Genomic DNA, 19,026 nt, shown 5'->3' on the forward strand with positions numbered 1-19,026 from the left:
ACCAGTGTAGCCATATACATGTGGGTTTTTCATTTGTTTTTTTGTAAATATGTAATTTTTCTTTTTTCCCACAAATCCACAGTGCAAGTAAGAATAAATATTTTTTGGTGAAAATTGACATTTTTTGCATCTGCAACCTACCTACTTTTAACCACTTTGGCCAGCTTCCCCACACTTCTGCAGCATATTCCTGTATTCCTGCATAATGCAATTATCAATGTAGACATGTATTTAAAGTATAGTATTCAATAGGCTGAAGAAGTTTGAATATATTGCATTATTTTAAATGGAGCTGCCAATCTTGACAGTAAATAAGTTCTATCTGGACTACAAACCTGCGGCTAATAATAATAAAAAATAACAACTTCCATTTATATAGTGCTTTTCAAGACACCCAAAGCACTTTACAGTAACACACATGAGTGTGATTAGGTGAGATTAAAATCCAGATGAAACAGAAATGTTTTTAGAAGTGCTTGGAATTGATCAGTGGTTTCAGAGGAGCGTGTTCCAGAGTACAGGGGCCTGGACGCAGAAGGCTGTTTCCCCTGGTCTGCAACCTGGAGTGGGGAACGGTGATCTGAGGAGGAGGAGTGGCGTATCCTTCCTGGGGGGTGTGTAGGTTTGGAGCAGGTCTAAGAGGAACTGAGGGGCGTGGGCATGGAGGGACTTGTAGGTGAGAAGAGGAGTCTTGTACTGGATCGGGTATTTTATGGGAAACCAATGCAGGTGGGCGAGAGTGTTGCCAGGGTTTGGTGTGAGTGAGGACCCTGGCAGCAGAGTTTTGGAAGCCTGTCCAGAAGATTTTGGGAAATCCCAGACAGGACTCTATTGCAATAGTCCAGACGAGAGGATAAGTGTTTGAGCAACCGAGTCCGGGGGAGCTCGACGGACGTGGGAGATGTTGTAGAGGTGGTGAAGGGCAGATTTTGTGATTGATTGGATGTGGAGTTCAAAGGAGAGGGTTGGAGTCCAGGATGATGCCCAGGTTGCGGACTGTTGGGGAGGGGTGGATGTCATTGCCACTGATGATGAGCACCAGATCTCCAACCTTCTGGAGCAGTGGTCTGGTGGCCACAACCATGAGCTTTGTTTTGTTGCTGTTGAATTTGAAGAAGTTGGCCAATAACCTTATGAGTGGAAGTTGAGTCCGTATTTACTTATGATTCGTCCGAGGGAGAGCGTGTAAGTAATAAACAACAGTGGATGGAACACAGAACCTTGTGGTACACTTTGGTCGATGAGAGCAGGAGGAGAGCGGGAGTCATTGAGGGAAATGAACAGTTGGTGGGAAAGGTATGAGTGAAACCAGGACAAGGCTTTAAAGCCTCCCAGAGAATTGGTGCAATGGTGACTTGTCAGTGCATATGAAGATTGAATTTTTTCACAATTCCACCTATTTTATATCATATTTTAGCAGGAAATCTTTTTCTAAAATTCTCCATTGGTATGAGTGGGATTCCCACTTCAAGTGTCTATGAGAGGTTAGACTGCTCATTTTACTAAAACAGTTAACATCATCATATTTAAGATTTTGCTAGAAACTGTAAAAAAAAAAAAAATCCAATTTGGCAGGTTTTTATTTCCTGGTTGGAATCATGACATCACACTATGGAATTCCATAACTCTCATACATAAGCATTTACTGCAAAGGAACTTAATGATGGTGTGTGAATGGTAAAACAATTGTTTTGATACAAGTCACAGCTGCCAACATTTAGATATGAGAGGGGGAGGAGTTTATACTTCACCCTTACTCCTCTTAGAGCATAACTGTACTACAGTAGAATATGTACAATATGATTTCATGATGATATTCAGTATTTCTCAAATAAATGAACAGAAGTGAAACAAACAAACAAACAAACAAAAAAAACAGTTACCTAGAAACCATCTTATACACTGGGCCAAAAATTAAATAATATGCATACAATAAAATATAAGCATGGATTTGAAAATGTATTTGTATTTATTAGGCATGAGTCATTTCATTACATGTTTGTAGAGGTCTACAGTACAGAGTAAACAGGTTTTAGACATAGTCAGACATAAAATATTCTCTGAATGACAGTTTAATACCTGAATGACCACACATAATGGGATCTAGTGCAGTGGATGTCAATCAAAATCCTTAACTAACAAATCCAGAATGACACGTGTGAAACAAAGAAGCTCATTAGTCACCCATAATTTACAAACAAAATGATACATATATTTTTTTACCTCAGGTTAACAGTTTAGTTTTTACTGTTTAAACATAATGTAACCACAAAAAAGTGACTTAGCTGGAACTAGAACAGGTGAGATTATTTGTGCTGTTAAACAAGTTCCTATCAAATAACATTACAGTCACAAGTGAACTAGTCACTCTCACATTTTTGTTGTCCAACTCCTAAACAGGACCACTGAAAGTGTTGATCACAGGGTCCTGAAAAAGTGTTGTTTAAATCCATTTTGTATTGTTCTTGAGTTTTCAGATGATCTTAAAACTTATTTGACAGTGTCGTGTAAGGATACGTTGAGATAAGGCCAGTAGGTGACAAATGTGTTTTTAAAGTAACCTCTGCTAACATGTTACAAGTACCCCAAAACAAAAACAGCTAAGGCTTAACCCAAACCAGAGCCATTTTCCACACCTTCACATAATCCTGTTCCTAAACATTCTACTATTAACCTTGTGTAGTATGTAAATAGTGTCACCATGGTAACTGCTGTAACATAAACTTACATACATCTATGGGGTACATTTGTCTGTGTAGGGTTCTTTATGGGAATAGAGTCAGGTGCCCTTTTTAATGCCCTACCCTCTGTCTCCTCTGAGGTGAGTTTCCATGAACTGGTGCACCTTTCTCCATGCGTCCTCCTGGGCCACAGCGTGAGGGGATGGTTGTCCGCCCCAAGGAATAAACACTAAAAAACATAATCAAGTCATTTACTTAAGCATGTTTTTTTAAGAGGTGCACTGTGAAACTCTTTGGTGGAGATGCCTGTCACAATAATCAACTTAGGCTAATTTTTTCATAAACAGATCCATGCGTTCCACGTAACCGTTACTGCAATTATACTTCCAAACGTTTCTAAAGTCAAAGCTACATTCTCTTACACAACCAGAAGAGGGGGCACAAAGTCAGTTACTGAACTGACAGTCTATGACATTCTTTATACGATCTATGACCAAAACGGATGAAATAGACCAACAAATAAACAAACATGAAGGCACAAACAGCAGTTTTAGATTACATTTGTTGGAAAAGAGTCAAGAAAAATTAGGTGACGGAAGCATTTTTAGCAGTTTGTACTAGTCATGTTTTTAAAAGTTTAGCTTCCACTATGGAGCTGTGTTTTACTGTCCCCAGTGGTCAGCTCAAGTACAGCTCCATGGCAAAGATTACACAAGTTCTGAGGAGACGGACCAAGTGACGGACAGAGCTTAAATGAACCTTTATCGTTCAATACACGACAGATGGAACAATTATTTTTAGGGGTCAGTGTGTATCATGGGTGCTTTTTCTTTGTGCTAGTGGGAAGGTTGTTGTTTGATTAAACCTTTAGCGCTTAAATACCCCATCTGTCATCTCGTATATGCGTGTGTGTGTGCGGGCAGGGGAAGGGGAGGGGTCGATTTCTGAATAATATTCGAATAGCTGTCACTGATTTTCGAATAGTGTTTTTGCCAAATATTCACATCCCAACTCAGCACCACGCACTCTTACTGCCACATGATTGGCTGCAGACATTTTCAAACTAACTACTGTGTTACTGTGAAAGTGTTTCATTGTGCTATTTATTTACTAAACCAGGACTAGAACAGGACCAAATGAAGTCCACATCAGACTCAGGACTAAACTGGGAGCACAAACATGTGTAACATGCCTCTTAACATGCCGTGGCAGTATTTAACAATAGTTGGCAGCACACAATAAATTTGTAACTATTTTAGACACAGAGTTGCTAATTAAAATGCAACTAAAGACCATGAACATGGTTTAGTTGCAAAAAGTGAATTTAGTTGAATCCCACGTTAAACATTTGAATTCAGTGTGGAAAACTGAATGTGGATTTCTTTTTCAGAGTCAGTAGTGCTTTTTCAGTGTAGTGTGGTACTGGCACCAGTGGAGACAGACTCACGTTTCTTTGGTTTGACGCTCCACAGACCCATTCGGGTGTTGGGGGTAAATGGAGGCTCGACGAGGTGCCCAGCTCCAGGATACGACAGGCGGGTGAACAGGTGCCCCTTACCATAGGCATTTAGGGTCTGCTCCAACTGAACAAGAGGAACAAGTGTTAGACTAATCAGGCAACACATGAAAACCACCTTTCATTCACTGCTCCTTAAAGAAAAGGCGTTCTACTTCTTCAATTCAATTCAATCTTTTATTGAAAAAAAAAAAAAAAAAAAAAGCTATATTTGCCAAAAAATAACATGTGGTCTTCCGGTATAAAGGACAGGGTGTAAGGATCATTATATTTTTTATTTTGTGTTAATAGGACCAATATTTCGGCGGGGCAGACGACACCGCACACACACAGGCAGATGCACACACAGAGACAGAGGGAGAGAGACACTGGACTTTTACTCAAACTGTGCAAATTTAAGTCAAAACTTGTCAACAAATGAGGAGACATAAATAGACATGCTGTGACTCAGGTTGCTTTTTCCTAATCAAGAGAGCATAAATCCTACTCAGCACTAGGGATGAGACATGATTTTCGAATAGTCGAATATTCGTCATACGTTCAAATATCGAATAGTAATTTCGAATAAAGACGTTTCCTAACCAATATTTCATGTACGGCATTCGGCCAGAAGGTGGCGCTAACAGACTGTAAAAATCCCTGTAGGCGCGGTAGACTAGGCCGAGTGTAGAGGCTGCTCCGGAATAACAGAAGAAGAAAACTTATCGGGCGGCAGAAGCAAGTAAAAGTTCCGTATGGTCGTCATTTACTTTGTTAAATGACAAAGAGGTTCAGTGTAAAATCTGTCAGGTGAAGCTAGCAAACCATAGATCAACCACTACCATGCAGAGCCATCTGAGAGCGAAACACGCCGAAACACGGGAACATGCGCAAATGAACTCAGTACTGCCAGGAGATATGCCCCTTGCTCCACACTGACCCGATGACATGGTGGAAAACAAACAAACAGAAATACCCCCGACTGGCAAAGTTAGCGAGCGCTTACTTGGGTGTGTCCGTGCCATCGGAGCGAGTCTCTGCAGCGGGCAGCTCAATGAAAGTAGCGCAGTGGGCTACAGTATGTGCTTGGTCACGCGTTTTTAAAACTGAGATAGCCTTGAATATAATTTCATATTGTTTCATGTGGGTTGCTCAATTAAGATGTTCATTTTTGATTTGGAAGGTTGTTGTTTGATTAAACCTTTAGCGCTTAAATACCCCATCTGTCATCTCGTATATGCGTGTGTGTGTGCGGGCGGGGGAAGGGGAGGGGTCGATTTTCGAATAATATTCGAATAGCTGTCATTGATTTTCGAATAGTGTTTTTGCCAAATATTCACATCCCAACTCAGCACCACGCACTCTTACTGCCACATGATTGGCTGCAGATCTGTCATGGACACTCCTAATCATCAAGATTAACTAAAGGAAAGAGTTCGCGCTCTATTGATCTTTCGATGTTTGGCACAGCCCTGCTTGTGACGTGTGCACTCAGTCACCTGAGGAGACAGACCCACTGACTGAGACTGAGGCAGGCTCACCTGCGCAGACAGAAGCAAATGCTCTTTTACCTGACTAATGGCAGGGTGAAAACCACCTCAAACTTATACAACATTTCAGTGTTTGTAAACAGCACAGCAAGTACTATATCCACAAGGCAAGAACAATATATTTTGCGTCTCAGTATTTAACACAATAGTGGGGAGGTTTTTATGTATTAATGCAAGATTTAATGCAAGATGTACATGATTGAAGAAATTATATGGCTAATTTTAAGTTAATTCTGCTACTGAATAGCTGTAACCCATGATACCATATATATATAAAAAAAAAAAAAACAGAACAGAACTCCTGAATTCTAATGCCTGGTATGCTTCCACATGGTAATCCCAATATATGTCTTAGCATTAGCCTACAAACATCACAAACTATGAAAAATCAGGGCTGTGACTAACAATGTTTAAACTGTCTAAAACATTGCTTCCTTGCATGATATCCCTGCATTTTGGATGGAATTTTCTATGTTGATGACATTCTGTTTTAGGACTTACTGCTACTTCCTCACTAATGAAAAACTATAATACAAGGGTAAACTATGGCACTATTCCACTAAACCAAGTAATAATTGCAAAAACGTGAAAACCATAGGCACTTGAACATAATGAATGGTGCAGCGGATTTTAGCCCTTACCAGATCAGCGTTCTCTGCAGGATACGCGCACAAGTCATCCCCACTGGCAATGTACAAGACCGGACAAGGAATCTTCTCCATCTCAAAAAATAAAAACAAAACAAGAATCAGTAAAATGATAAAGCAGACTGACAAACACAGAATGAAGTAATATAATATTACCTTGACTATGTGTGCTGGTGGTATGTTCGCCGGGAGCGAGACATCCTTGAAAGTGACATGGCCATCATCGTTGAAAGTCCAGGGTTTTTGGCGACTAAAACACAAATACAAAGGGCTCGGTAAATCAAATATGAGTGAATTGTCTTGCTAAAAAGAGGTAAACAGTTTCACATTAACTTTGAATATTAGCCTTTTTTGACACACCAGCAGCACCAGCAACTTATAGCAGCAATATGTAACTTTTTGGTGGGGACCTGTACCCACTTGTCTCTATGGAGGTGTCATTGTCATTCCTTTGTCAGGAATGTGAGGCATTAAACATTTCTAATGATCACTTATCCAATTACACATGTTTTTATAGTTCAAAAATAACTTAACTACAGTTTAACGACAAAATGAGACAAAAAGACAACCAGGTGGTAAACCTTCCACACAGCAAAAACCCAACCACCACAGTTCTACTGGTAATTGTATATAAAGTACGGATTGAAATCTTCATCTCTCCCTTCATCATCAGTGAGTGGAACGGTGCTGCCCACTGGTCCGTTTATGCAAATCAAACAGGATGGCTGCAGAAAAAATACAAAATAAATATGAGTCTTAAAGGTGCTGGACTTGAGATCCCATGATTTTGAGCAGAATTAGTTTATCCCCCAGTACAGATATATTGTACAAACAGCTCTTTAAAAACAAAATAAGTTCACTGTGTACTGTCTACTGTCTACACACAGCAAAGGATCAAAATAGGACCAAATTAAGTCTAGATCTGGACTGAACTAGACTCAAACCTGGACTAAAGAGAATACATTTGTGGCGTACCTTGACTTCAGGTAAAGTGGCTGTTCTCAGAGTCAGGTAACCTCCATAAGAGACGCCCACGATCCCCACTCTGTCCCGACAAATCTGATCATGGTCCTGGAGGAACTTAAATGCTGTCTGTAAAACAATTTTTATTATGAAATACCACACTGCTCAAGTATATTAAATTAAATCATGCTTTCACAACAGAAAAATAGGTAAAACTTTATAACACTTCCTTATATCCACCAGCATTCTGACCAGAACTGAAGAAGCAGCTTGGATGAGCTGCGAAACGTCTTCAACCAAACTAACTTTTGTCCAGTTGACAAACTGAATTTTCTCCTCACCATGGATTCTACCTGGACGACTGACGGATTCTTCACACATACTGTGGAATATTATAGCCAAAGGAACAACATTTCCATGGAAACAACAAAAGGATGTCTTCCAGGCAAAAAGTTTGTGGCAATTTTAAAGTGTTTTTTTGTTTTGTTATTTTTTTGGGAAAAGTTACACAGTGGGGGTTTGAAAATGTAGATAAATATTTTATATGAAACAAATACATGCATCACAAATACAAATACATGCATCATGATTTCCGGTCATTGTGCAATCCATACTGGGAAGGATTTTCTAAAAAAGTGAGCATCAAACCTCCATGTTTGTTTTCCCAGTGGGATGCGTTTATTGACAAAGCCAGTCTTTTCTAGTCTTTGGAACCATATCACTTTTGTTTCTGGTTCTGATATTGTCATATTTTAGTTTTGGGATTCGGACATCGTAATTGTTTGGTTATTGGATGTCCTAACAGTCGAAAACAACTCAAGAAATTTATTTGTGAACTTCATAAGTGCAAAAGGAAATCAGATCTGTGTGACTGCAAACCTCCGTTCAAACTGTTTCCCTTCCCAATGGATTTGAAAAATAGTGAAAGATGAAGGAGATGGGCAGTATTGATACACAGGAAAGATGAAAAATATAACCTTTGGCTGCCTAAGAAATCATCCCGAGTTTGCAGCAAACATTTTGTATGTGGAGCGCCATCAAAGCAAAATCCCCATCCCTCGCTGAGTTGGTTACGAATTTAAAAAGTCAATGCCAAATCGAAAGACAGTAGCTGTTCGCCAAGAAACACCTTCCACTGCAAAGCGACCAGGATGTGAAAGTGCGAGTTCAGTCTGTTTGTCTTCTGTACCTCTCGCTTAACAAACGGGATGCCGCTTTGATGGCGCTCCACATACAAAATGTTTGCTTGGAAACTCGGGATGATTTAGGCAGTGAAACGTTTCCTTTTTAGTCTTTCCTGTGTATCAGTACTGGCCGTCGCCTTCGCCTTGCACTGTTTTTCAATTCCGTTGGGAGGGGAAACAGTTTGAATGGAGGTTTGCAGTCACACAGATCTGATTCCCTTTTGCAGTTATGAAATTTGCAAACAAATTTCTCGAGCCATTTTCCGCTGTTAGGACATCCAACAACCACACAATTACAATGTCCGAATCCCAAAACTAAAATATGCCGATATCAGTACCAGAAACGAAAGCGATATGGTTCAAAAGACTAGAAAACACTGGCTTCGTCAATAGATGCATCTCACTGGGAAAACAAACATGGCAGTTTGATGCTCACTTTTTTGGAAAATCCTTCCCAGTATGTATTGCACAATGACCGGAAGTCTGAAATTCGTGATGCATCTATTCATGTCAATTTAAAATGGCTGTAAAAACTGGATGGACTTCTGTCTCACCTTGAAGTATGTGTTCCCAACATTGATTGTATTTAGCGGCCCAGGCAGATCCTTGTGCCCAAGGTAGGCCAGGGAGAAGCTAGCATAGCCTCTGGATGCTAACAAAGCCGAGCGGTACTCCACCAAACCTCCACCCATCCCCCAAAGATCTAAAATGGCCGGGAATGGACCAGGACCTGCAAAAATGCATACAGTGATTTATCATTTAATAAAAAGTAATATTAATTTTTGGCATATTGCATACAGCTGAAGTAGTTGTAGTAGTAAAAATATTCCATTATACGTACTTGTTAAAAATTCACTAAACACAAAATAAACTAAACTGTGTATATGGTGTTTTAACAGCATTTTTACTGTTCCTAGCCATTCCTAGCAATTTAGTGTAACCTGGATATAAACTCGCAGCTTTCTGGTCAAAATTAAACATATAAACTGAAGTGTGCACTGTGTGAGTTTTCTTGGGGAGGGTACACTACATGCTATTCTCCATGTAGATATACTAACTGTTCAGCCTGGAATGTTTCATAGCACGGCATAAGGCATGGCGCACTTCGATGGACATGCGGATCTGTTCACACAAGAAAACATGCTATTAAAGGTATTTCTGTGACAGAATGCACCTCTTTAAATGTGTGCTGCCTCCAGAAACACCTGGCTTCAGGGTTGGAGTGTGGATAAGTGTTAGCAGTATTGGGCAGTAACTAATTTAGTTACAAAGTAGGGGAATACTGTAATCTCATAGATTTTTAGGAATGTGGCCATGTTATAGTTTAAAATTTAGTATTTAGATTACAGTTACTTGGCCCAGTAACTTTTAGTTATCTTTTCCCTGCTAAAAATGTGTGTAATTCAGAGAAGTGTGTTGTAAAACAGATGAACAGGAGCATGGGATGTCCACTTCTGATGTCAGAGGCAGATCAGCCCCAACAGATTAGTGTGAAGAATTCATGCTTTTTGTAAATAGTTTTTTGAACTGTATGTTTCAAAGTTACTTATTTTGATTAGTAATCAAATAGACTATTCAGGCTTATGTATGCAATCTTCATTTTACTGCTGATGACATTTACTTCAGTGGGTTTTATCACAGTCGTTAGGCAAGCCCAGTGTCAGTAACTACACTGAAAGTTGTAATCGCATCTTTCCACAAGTCTTCCTGGTTTGTGACGTAAGCGTGAATAGAGCCTATTACTTTTGAAATAAAGTAATTAGATTAGTACAAAAAAGAGAAAACAGTGACTGCATCACTGGATCAAATAAATATTAGGCAGGTGCTCTTCAATGATCCAGGATAGATTAAAAAGAAATAGAAGGAGATCTTCTTAGGGACTTCCCTTTATGTCTGCCCCCTTGCATTCCTAAATAAAGAACTTTTATCATAAATCAGAGTGCCTATGATCTCCTTCTATTTCTTTCTAATCAGTAGTTTTTATGTGATTATTCTTGGCATGAGTAGTCCATAGTCAGTAACCAGACCTTCCCCCTGGTTACTTTGAATCTGTGTAAAAATAGGACTTGTGTCTGATCACCTGGGGGTAGGAATAAGGTCCCTACAAGTCCATTTTGTCGGATCTCGATCCTCTTAACCCCTGGAGCCATGTACCAGCGCTCAGTGGAGATGGAGGCCAGCTCTGTGTGCTCTGCTCCCCGGTGACCTAGAGAAACGTGGCCCTCCAAAACAGACACTTTAAACACATAGGGAGTGTGCATGTTCCTCTTTCTCAACCTGTGGACAAACCATAGATTGTATAAGTGAAGTGGAAAAAGTGAGTGTGACGTCATAGCCCACAGCATTTGACTGCAACCAAATAAAGTTTATTGAGGCTGGCAGTTACAGTGGCAACCAGGGCTCGCAGAAAGCACTTTGTGCCCATGCTCACATCCTGTTTGTCAGTTAATACAGTCTAAGAGGCAAAAAGAAGAACACCACCACTATTAAAGGTGCACTGTGTAACAATTCTAACTCTGAGTGAAGTTCCCTCTCCGGAGATCTGACCTGTAATTTACCCTGATGGCAGTACCTGCTTGTCCCTAACTTTAATACTGTGGAACATTCTAGTCAAAGTTAAAATATCTCCATGAAGGTAAGAAGGCGATGTATGTTCAGTGCATATTTACAAGAAAATTATATTTTTTGAAGATAATATTCAAATCATATTTTTGCAATCTTTCAGAAATATCTTTTTTTTTATTTTTTTTTTTATGTATGACCAAAATGTGCCTGGTATTTAGCACAAAACATGACAATTGGGTTTAGAGCTAGTAGTTAAAGCATATACTAATATAGTAGTTTCCTCTGGTTCATTATTGATGCTCTTGTTGACTCCAGTATCCATGGTTACAGCAGGTTAATGCTGTAGCCATGGGTTTTCTTCACCTGCCTTAGTCCCTCTCTCTCTCCTGGAGCCGGCGCCAGACTCCAGAACAGCCCCATCGGTTCACAGCCAACGAACGAGCCCCCTACTGAAGAATGTGTGCACACTAAAGAGAAAGAGACAGAGAAGAAGGAAGTCAAACATATCTGATCACATCAGAGTCAAAGTCGCCACATAAAAAATGTAAAATTATATATAAGGTATATTGAAATGGAAATTACAGAGACATTTACAGACATAATCAGGGTTTCCATGTGAAGAATGATGGAATCTGCCATGGTCAAACCTCTGCTTAAAAAGGACAACTTGGACCACTCCCTGCTCAGTAACTACAGACCTGTGTCCAATCTGCCGTTTTTAAGCTAAATTTTAGAGAAAATAGTTTTTAACCAAATTAATGATTTTATGATTGCCAACAATATCTTTGAAATGTATCAATCTGGTTTTAGAGTTCACCACAGCACAGAGACTGCACTAGTAAAAATCCTAGATGATATAAGATCCAACATGGACAAGAAGAACTTGTAGACCACTGTATTTTACTAGATAGATTACATTATGCAGTCGGTCTCTCTGGGTCTGTTTTTAACTGGTTCAAATCTTTTTTAACAAACAGGGATTTTTATGTTAGTCTTGGGGAACACTCCTCTGCAAAATGTAAAATGGAGTGCGGTGTTCCTCAAGGCTCAATTTTAGGTCCAACCCTTTTTAATCTTTACATGCTGCCACTAGGACAGGTCATCAGGAGACACAGTGTTAACTTTCATAGCTACGCTGATGATACCCAGCTCTATATAGCCGTGTCTCCTGGTGGCCTGAGCCCGATCGATACCCTTTTTAACTGCATTTTAGATATTAAGTCCTGGATGGCAGCAAACTTCCTCCAGCTCAACCAGGGCAAAACTGAGGTTTTGGTAATTGGTCCTGAAGCTCAGAGAGAGAGGCTCAAAGGTAGGCTCCAAACCTACTCACTCAACCCCCGTGAGAGGGTCAAGAGTTTAGGAGTTACTCTTGATAGTGAGCTTAGCTTTGAGCCACACATCAGGTCCATCACTAAATCTGGTTTTTATCATCTAAAAAATATTGCCAGAGTCAGACCATTTCTCTCTCAAGCCAGTGCAGAGATTTTAATACATGCTTTTATCACAAACCGTGTTGATTACTGCAATGCTCCCCTTTCTGGTCTTCCAAAGAAATCTACAGCTCCATTGCAGCTCCTTCAAAACTCTGCAGCACAACTGCTGACAAGGACCAGGAAGAGAGAGCACATCGCCCCAGTACTGAAGTCTCTGCACTGGCTTCCTGTGAGCTTCAGGATAGATTTTAAAGTTCTTTTATTAGTTTATAAAGCTCTTAATGGTCTTAGTCCTATTTATTTATCTGATCTGCTTTGATCATATGAACCTTCTCGGACTCTCAGATCCTCAGGTAGTCTTCTTTTAACTGTCCCAAGAGTCCAAACTAAAACTCATGGTGAGGCGTCATTCAGCTTTTACGGCCCCCGTCTGTGGAACAGTCGACCTGAGGATCTGAGGTCCGCTGCGAGTGTTCATATTTTTAAAAGTAAACTCAAAACGTATCTTTTCAATTTAGCTTTTAATTGAAACTTTTATCTGTTTTAACTTAATAATAATAATAATTTATTATTATTATTATTATTATTATTATTATTATTATTATTATTATTATATTTATTCTAAATTAAATTATCATTACTGTTTTAATTTGTCTCCATTTGATTTTAGCTCTCCATTTTGATTTTTATTATAACCTTTAGGAGCTTTATGTTTTTGTTTTTATGTTTAAATTGTTGTATATATGGATGAAACAATGGGGTGGGGTGGGGGGTTGCTCTTGTTTTTAATTATTGTGTTGTAATTTTTCTGTTGCATGTGAAGTACTTATACAAATAAAGTTTGATTGATTGATTAATTGAATCTGAAGTCATGAAGGATGAGCCTGTTTAAACACAATCAGGGGTGTTTTTTTCAGACCAAGTGCCCAAATTAGCATCAATTTTGACAATAGTGGAGGTTTTATACTGTTTTTCCCAAACTGTAAACATTCACTGACATAGTTAACTTGCTAACCGCAGCATTCCAAATAGGAAGGGAGCATGGGCGCAAAGTGGTTCCTTTGAATCCTGGTTGTAATGGACTTCTATGGAAAAAATGTCACTCCTGACACACTCTCTGCTGTTGGGCTTCTTATTCCGGTCTTAAAATGTTAAAATCTTTGAACCCACTGTACATGGTAAATCAATGTACGGTGTTTATCAGTGCATCATTTTATTAAAGGTTGTATAGAGAATTTTCCAAGAAAAGTGAAATACTGCGACTGTTTGTTTGGTCATCATGATTACAAGGCTGCTGCATCTTAATAATGATACTTTGAACTTTCATTGACAATTTGAAAAAATCCACCATTCAACCTTTAAAGGCGCACTGTTTAACTTTTCTGGTGGAGAATTCACCACCTGCTTGTCTCTGTTTGTTGATGCTTTGAATGGCTGGAATGTTCCACAGTATGGCATTATATTAAACGTACCTATCTTCACTGAGACCTGAATTTCTCTATTGAATTAAATACAATATTTGAACTCACAGTCGACAGTTCCCTCTGAGTCTGTGTTGTAGTGTGCGTAGGACTGCCACAGGTCTCCATCCTCACAGAACATCTGAGTGGACAAAGTGACCGGAGCCAGAGGAGGCAGGAAACGGGCTCTAATCCACATCTTTTCATCAATGAGCGCCCTGCAGGGGTCAGCAGAGAGCAGAGGGCCAGGTCTGAGGCTGCTGCCCTGACGAACATTCGCCAAAACACCTGAAGAAAAACAGATATAACTAGTCACGTTCATGACCGAGATGAACTGGATCTCAATTTTTAAAACAATATTCTTTTTTTTTTTTTTTTAAGCACTGATTTACAATGATCCAACACAAATCTGAACAGAAGAAGGCAACACATGAGGGAGCTTTTTGCACAATAACATTTGGCATCATCATAACTGTACCGCAGTTGTCTGACAGATCCACAATGATACCTCTGTATTTATTTATACAGATGGACATCAGTGTGGTCCCCCGCGCACAGTCACATCCAGAACCAAATGTGATCATAGGCCTCTCATGATAACAAACTTTGAGGTAGAAAACATACATAATTATCCCACCGGCACAATAACCCTCAAGTAGAATTATCCACAAAATACTATTCTAAAGCCATTTTCACACACCACCACCTGTCTGGTGGTGTGGAGAAATTATAGACTATATACAGAGTATCCTCCTGACCGAGAAGTGACAGATCACGACACAATGCACATTGTTTAGTACGTTTATAGAAACAAAACTTAAAGACACACAAACGGACTAAAGGACAGGATTTGGTGAAATATTTTTAGGACAGAGGAAAGAGCGAAGGCTGCAGCTGATGGTGTCTGGAGGACATATTTATTCTCTTCCGTGCATGGGTACATATGGAGATGTTGGATCTGTTCACAGATCGTACTGTCTGTGGGGTTTATTGCAGATCTATCTTATTCAGCAGAAACATGTTCTCCCGTGTGCAAACACTCAGGTTATTTATGTATAAAATGGTGAAATTTGCCTTCAAACTAGAGCAGTAGAGGAGACTGAGGAGAATTATTATGATAGTCCATTTTGTGAGTGTTGGAGTTTTTTATTAAACAGCTGTAGGTTTATGTGGCGTCTCCGTTATTCCCACCGCTGGTTGGTCGGATTCTCCAAACGCAGCTGAAGCTCCTTCTTCTATCTGCATAATGCTCTTATGGTTGACCCTGTAAAGTAGCTCAAAAGGTGTTGGGATCGAAGAACTAGGCGCTAGAAACTATGATTTCACGTATTCGGAATTAGCCCTGTTTAATATCTGGAGAGGACACGGTTGGTGCACGTATTCACACAAGAAAGTCTGGAAAAGAGCCGCATGGCACTGCATGTGTGAAAATTGCTTAAATGTACAATATGGTAAAAAAATTTAAATCAATTAAAAAATCTATAAATAAATACTACCTGAAAAATAGTGGATTCTATTTTCTACCCAATTCCTGGGTTAGGGCTGTTGGGACATTTTGCTTAACCCAAATACTGGGTCAACAGGCAAATACAAGATAATGATAGATATTTTCCTGCCTTTTTATGGTCTACCAAACATTGTGGCACAAATGGTTCAAACACAGACTGTCAACAGCAGCCATTATGAATAGGAATTTTTTAATGGCCATATATCAGAAAAAAACACCAGGATCATGTAGAGCGGGTCATTATGAACATTTGAAGATCAAAATGACAAGGCTCACGGCCGCAGTTACGGAGAGAGGCCACAATATTCCAATGTAAGTCAATGGGAGCTGTGGTCAGTAGGAGCCAGAAGAATCCTCATGTGAATGTCCTTTTTGGAACACGGCAGCTAGCACGTTGACTATGTCCATATACTATCATATACTACAGTCTATGGTTCTTCCCTTTAAGACAGTGGAGCAGACTACAGTGTCCACAGCCCTGAGCTCTGAACTCAAACTCAAACATAAATCTTGTGTTTAACCAAGTGTTATGAAATGGACAATTTAAATTAATGTTTTACTGCTGAATTCATAATGTGTTCCTGTTAATGGTGTGACATGTTTTGATTGTAATTATTTATTAAAATTATGTTTGAACATTTTTTAATAATTATTTCTTAAATATGATTGTGGTGGTTAATATTAACCCCTGTGTTAGATAGAATTAACTGAGCAGAGTAGTAAAATACAACCCAGAATTAAGTAGAAAAAAACAAACTGTTGGTACAGAGTGACCCAGTGACGGGTTATTATTTTACACAGGTTGGGTTATTTGTAACCAGTATTTTTTAGTGTGTGGCAGAATGAAACACCTAGACCTAGTTCATTTGTATCTATAATGAGTCTTGGGGTGCTCTCAAACTAGGACTTTAAAACCATGCTGTGCTCAAACACGATTGCGTAGGGTTCTGTGTTCCGCACTCAAACCTGCACAAATGAACTGGGCCACGGCTGATGATGTCGTCACACGGTGCTGTGTGTAGTGGAGAATATAAGTCCAGTGTCATGAAATATCTATTAAATAATGAGGCAGAGGTGCGTCCTCTTATAACACGCGCTCCTCTGTGAGTTTATGAATATAAAAACAGCACAGAGCAGCGATTACAGCCGGAGACGAGGGGCAGCTAAACTTCTGTCAGTCATTATTGAAGGTAAGCATGGATTCGCTGTATGTTTCAAAGTGGACTTTATTCACTGTTTGCCTCATCAGCGCACCTGACGGCTTGTGTAGCGAAGTCATGCGTCCGCATGTACATGAGCACCCGTGCTGTGCTTTGGCCCACAGTTTGATTGCGCTCACACCAGACAAATGTACCACGCTTTAGGCACTGTCTAAAGTCCTAGTGTGAATGCATTAATAAAAGTTATTTAGTCATCCTTCTACTGTGCACAATTTATCGTAGAAGAGACAAATAAGAAAAAGTTTCTCACTAGTACAGGGAAAAAATACCTACGTTAAATATAGACCCCCAAAAATGATTGATCCATCTGACATATATTGAATAATGTCAATATAGTAATTATCGTGTCAGGCCACTCATTTTACTAAAACACAGTTAATATTCTAAAAAAAAACCCAACTTTTTCCCATTTTAAAGCGTTTTAGGTTTTTACTTCCTGGTTGAAAGTAAAAGCCTGAAAAAAAACAAACAAACAAAAAAACTCATTTTAAGGTGATTCCTTTGCAGAGATGAAGGTTGTGTATTTTTAAGGAAATTCTTGACAGAGCAACTGAAGTGGAGTCGTTTTGGCTAGCACCAAGCCAAAATAGATTTGGCTGTAATTTAAACCTGGCTGTATCCTGTTATGGTAAAGGAAAACGGAGATGCAGGGAGGTTCCAAGGTGTATACCTGCATTTAGACAACTCGCTCGGAGGTGTATGTCTGTGTGAAAATTATGAAAACGGAGGCATGGTTGTAACTGTTCATCTGCCAAACATAACGGAACGTAACATTGACATCTAGTTGAAAACACTGGGCCATTTTGTCAGATTTTCCAGATTTTACTACTGCCAACAGAGCTTGCCGGAAGTCGTTATCCACATGTTTCAAAACGTCTTCTGATTTAGTGATGTAATCTATTCGTGATTTGGACTCCCAGGTATTTAAGACAGGAAACAATCTCCACTGCATCTCCATTGATGTACAGAGGTAAAGGGGCATTAGGTTTCCTGTGGAAATCCACAATCATCTCCTTTGTTTTCTTTATATTGATGCACAGATTGTTGGTTTAGCACCAAGCCTCCAGCTGACAGACCTCCCTTCTCTAATTGGACTCATCGTTGTTCATGATGAGCCCCACCACTGCTGTGTCATCAGCAAACTTCACTATATGATTGGAAGAATAGTGAGCGACACAGTCGTAAGCAGTGTATACAGAAGGGGGCTTAAAACACAGCCCTGGGGTGAGCCAGTGCTGACGCAGATGGAGGAAGATGTGATGTTGTAGATCTTTACAGCTTGTGACCTGTTGGTGAGGAAATCCAAAATCCAGTTGCACAGTATCCTGCTTAAGCCCAGGAGAATGAGTTTGTTTACCAGTGTCTGTGGGATTATGGTGTTAAAAGCAGAACTGAAATCCAAAAAAAGGAGCCTAACATAAGAATCCTTTTTTTCAAGATGAGTTAGAGCTATGTGAACCAGTCCAGATATAGCATCAGCTATAGAACGATTTTCATGATAGGCATACTGATGCATGTCCACAGCCACGTTTATGGACCTCCTTATTTCTGTCATAACCAGCCTTTCAAAACATTTCATAATAGTCGAAGTCAAAGCCACAGGACGGTAATCATTCAAGGTTGACACTGTGCTGCACTTTGGGATAGGTATGATGGTAGCTGCCTTGAAGCACTTTGGCACTACTTGCTGTCTTAAGGAAGGTGTTAAAAATGTCAGTTAGTACCTCAGAGAGTTCATGGGCACACATTTTAAGAGCTCGCCCTGGCACCTTATCTGGACCTGCAGCTTTGCGGGGATTCACCTGCTGCAGGGCTCTCCTCACCTCCGAGGTTGTTACAATGAGAGTGGCGTCACTAGGTGTTACAGTGAACCTGGAAGGAGAGGATGTGTTCAGAGCTTCAAACTGTGCATAAAAGTTGTTGAGGGCATCAGGGAGAGAAGGGTCCCCTGGGCACTCTGTCTCCTTCTTTTTATACAGTCCCTGACAAAAGTCTTGTCGCTTATCCATTTTGTAGAAACAAAAGCTTATAACCTGACTTTAAATTAATTGATTGGTTTTAGAAATGTCTCATATGAAAGCTAAAACCCTCCCAAATTATGCTCAACATACTAAAATAAATTTGCTTCACTGAAGAAAGATTGATCATTTAATGAACACAGAAAGATCAGATTTTGGCAAGACAAAAGTCTTGTCGCCTTGTCATATGATGCACCCAATCCTAGATTACAGCCTCACCTGTGATCAGTTACTGATCGATCAATTAGTGGGTGTGTATAAAAAGAACCCCAGCACACCAGACCTTCACATCAACTGCAA

General features: G+C 39.7%; 2 protein-coding genes across 4 annotated transcripts in view; both read right to left on the reverse strand.

The window, feature by feature from the left end:
• Positions 1–1,914: 1,914 nt before the first annotated feature.
• LOC110171323 (acyl-coenzyme A thioesterase 1-like) lies at positions 1,915–11,526 on the reverse strand. The gene is made up of 9 exons (XM_020937025.2): positions 11,449–11,526; positions 10,601–10,797; positions 9,075–9,250; positions 7,349–7,465; positions 7,013–7,098; positions 6,530–6,623; positions 6,368–6,448; positions 4,129–4,264; positions 1,915–2,910 (listed from the first exon to the last, which is right to left on the reverse strand). The coding sequence occupies exons 2-9, from the start codon at positions 10,779–10,781 to the stop codon at positions 2,801–2,803; spliced, it is 981 nt and encodes a 326-aa protein (XP_020792684.2). The 5' UTR covers positions 10,782–10,797; positions 11,449–11,526; the 3' UTR covers positions 1,915–2,800.
• A 2,543-nt stretch (positions 11,527–14,069) lies between these two features.
• LOC110171321 (acyl-coenzyme A thioesterase 5-like) overlaps positions 14,070–19,026 on the reverse strand; it is a 66,714-nt gene continuing 61,757 nt past the window's right edge. For all 3 annotated transcript variants that reach the window (XM_055160403.1, XM_055160401.1, XM_055160400.1), the window contains one exon: positions 14,070–14,269. In XM_055160403.1, coding sequence (XP_055016378.1) covers positions 14,209–14,269 — 61 coding nt within the window. In that variant the 3' untranslated portion in view covers positions 14,070–14,208. The remainder of the gene's footprint in view (positions 14,270–19,026) is intronic.

This window comes from Boleophthalmus pectinirostris, unplaced genomic scaffold (genome assembly GCF_026225935.1).
Source record: "Boleophthalmus pectinirostris isolate CB_2022bp ecotype Guang Dong unplaced genomic scaffold, ASM2622593v1 HiC_scaffold_3, whole genome shotgun sequence".
In the NCBI taxonomy this organism is placed as follows: domain Eukaryota; kingdom Metazoa; phylum Chordata; class Actinopteri; order Gobiiformes; family Gobiidae; genus Boleophthalmus; species Boleophthalmus pectinirostris.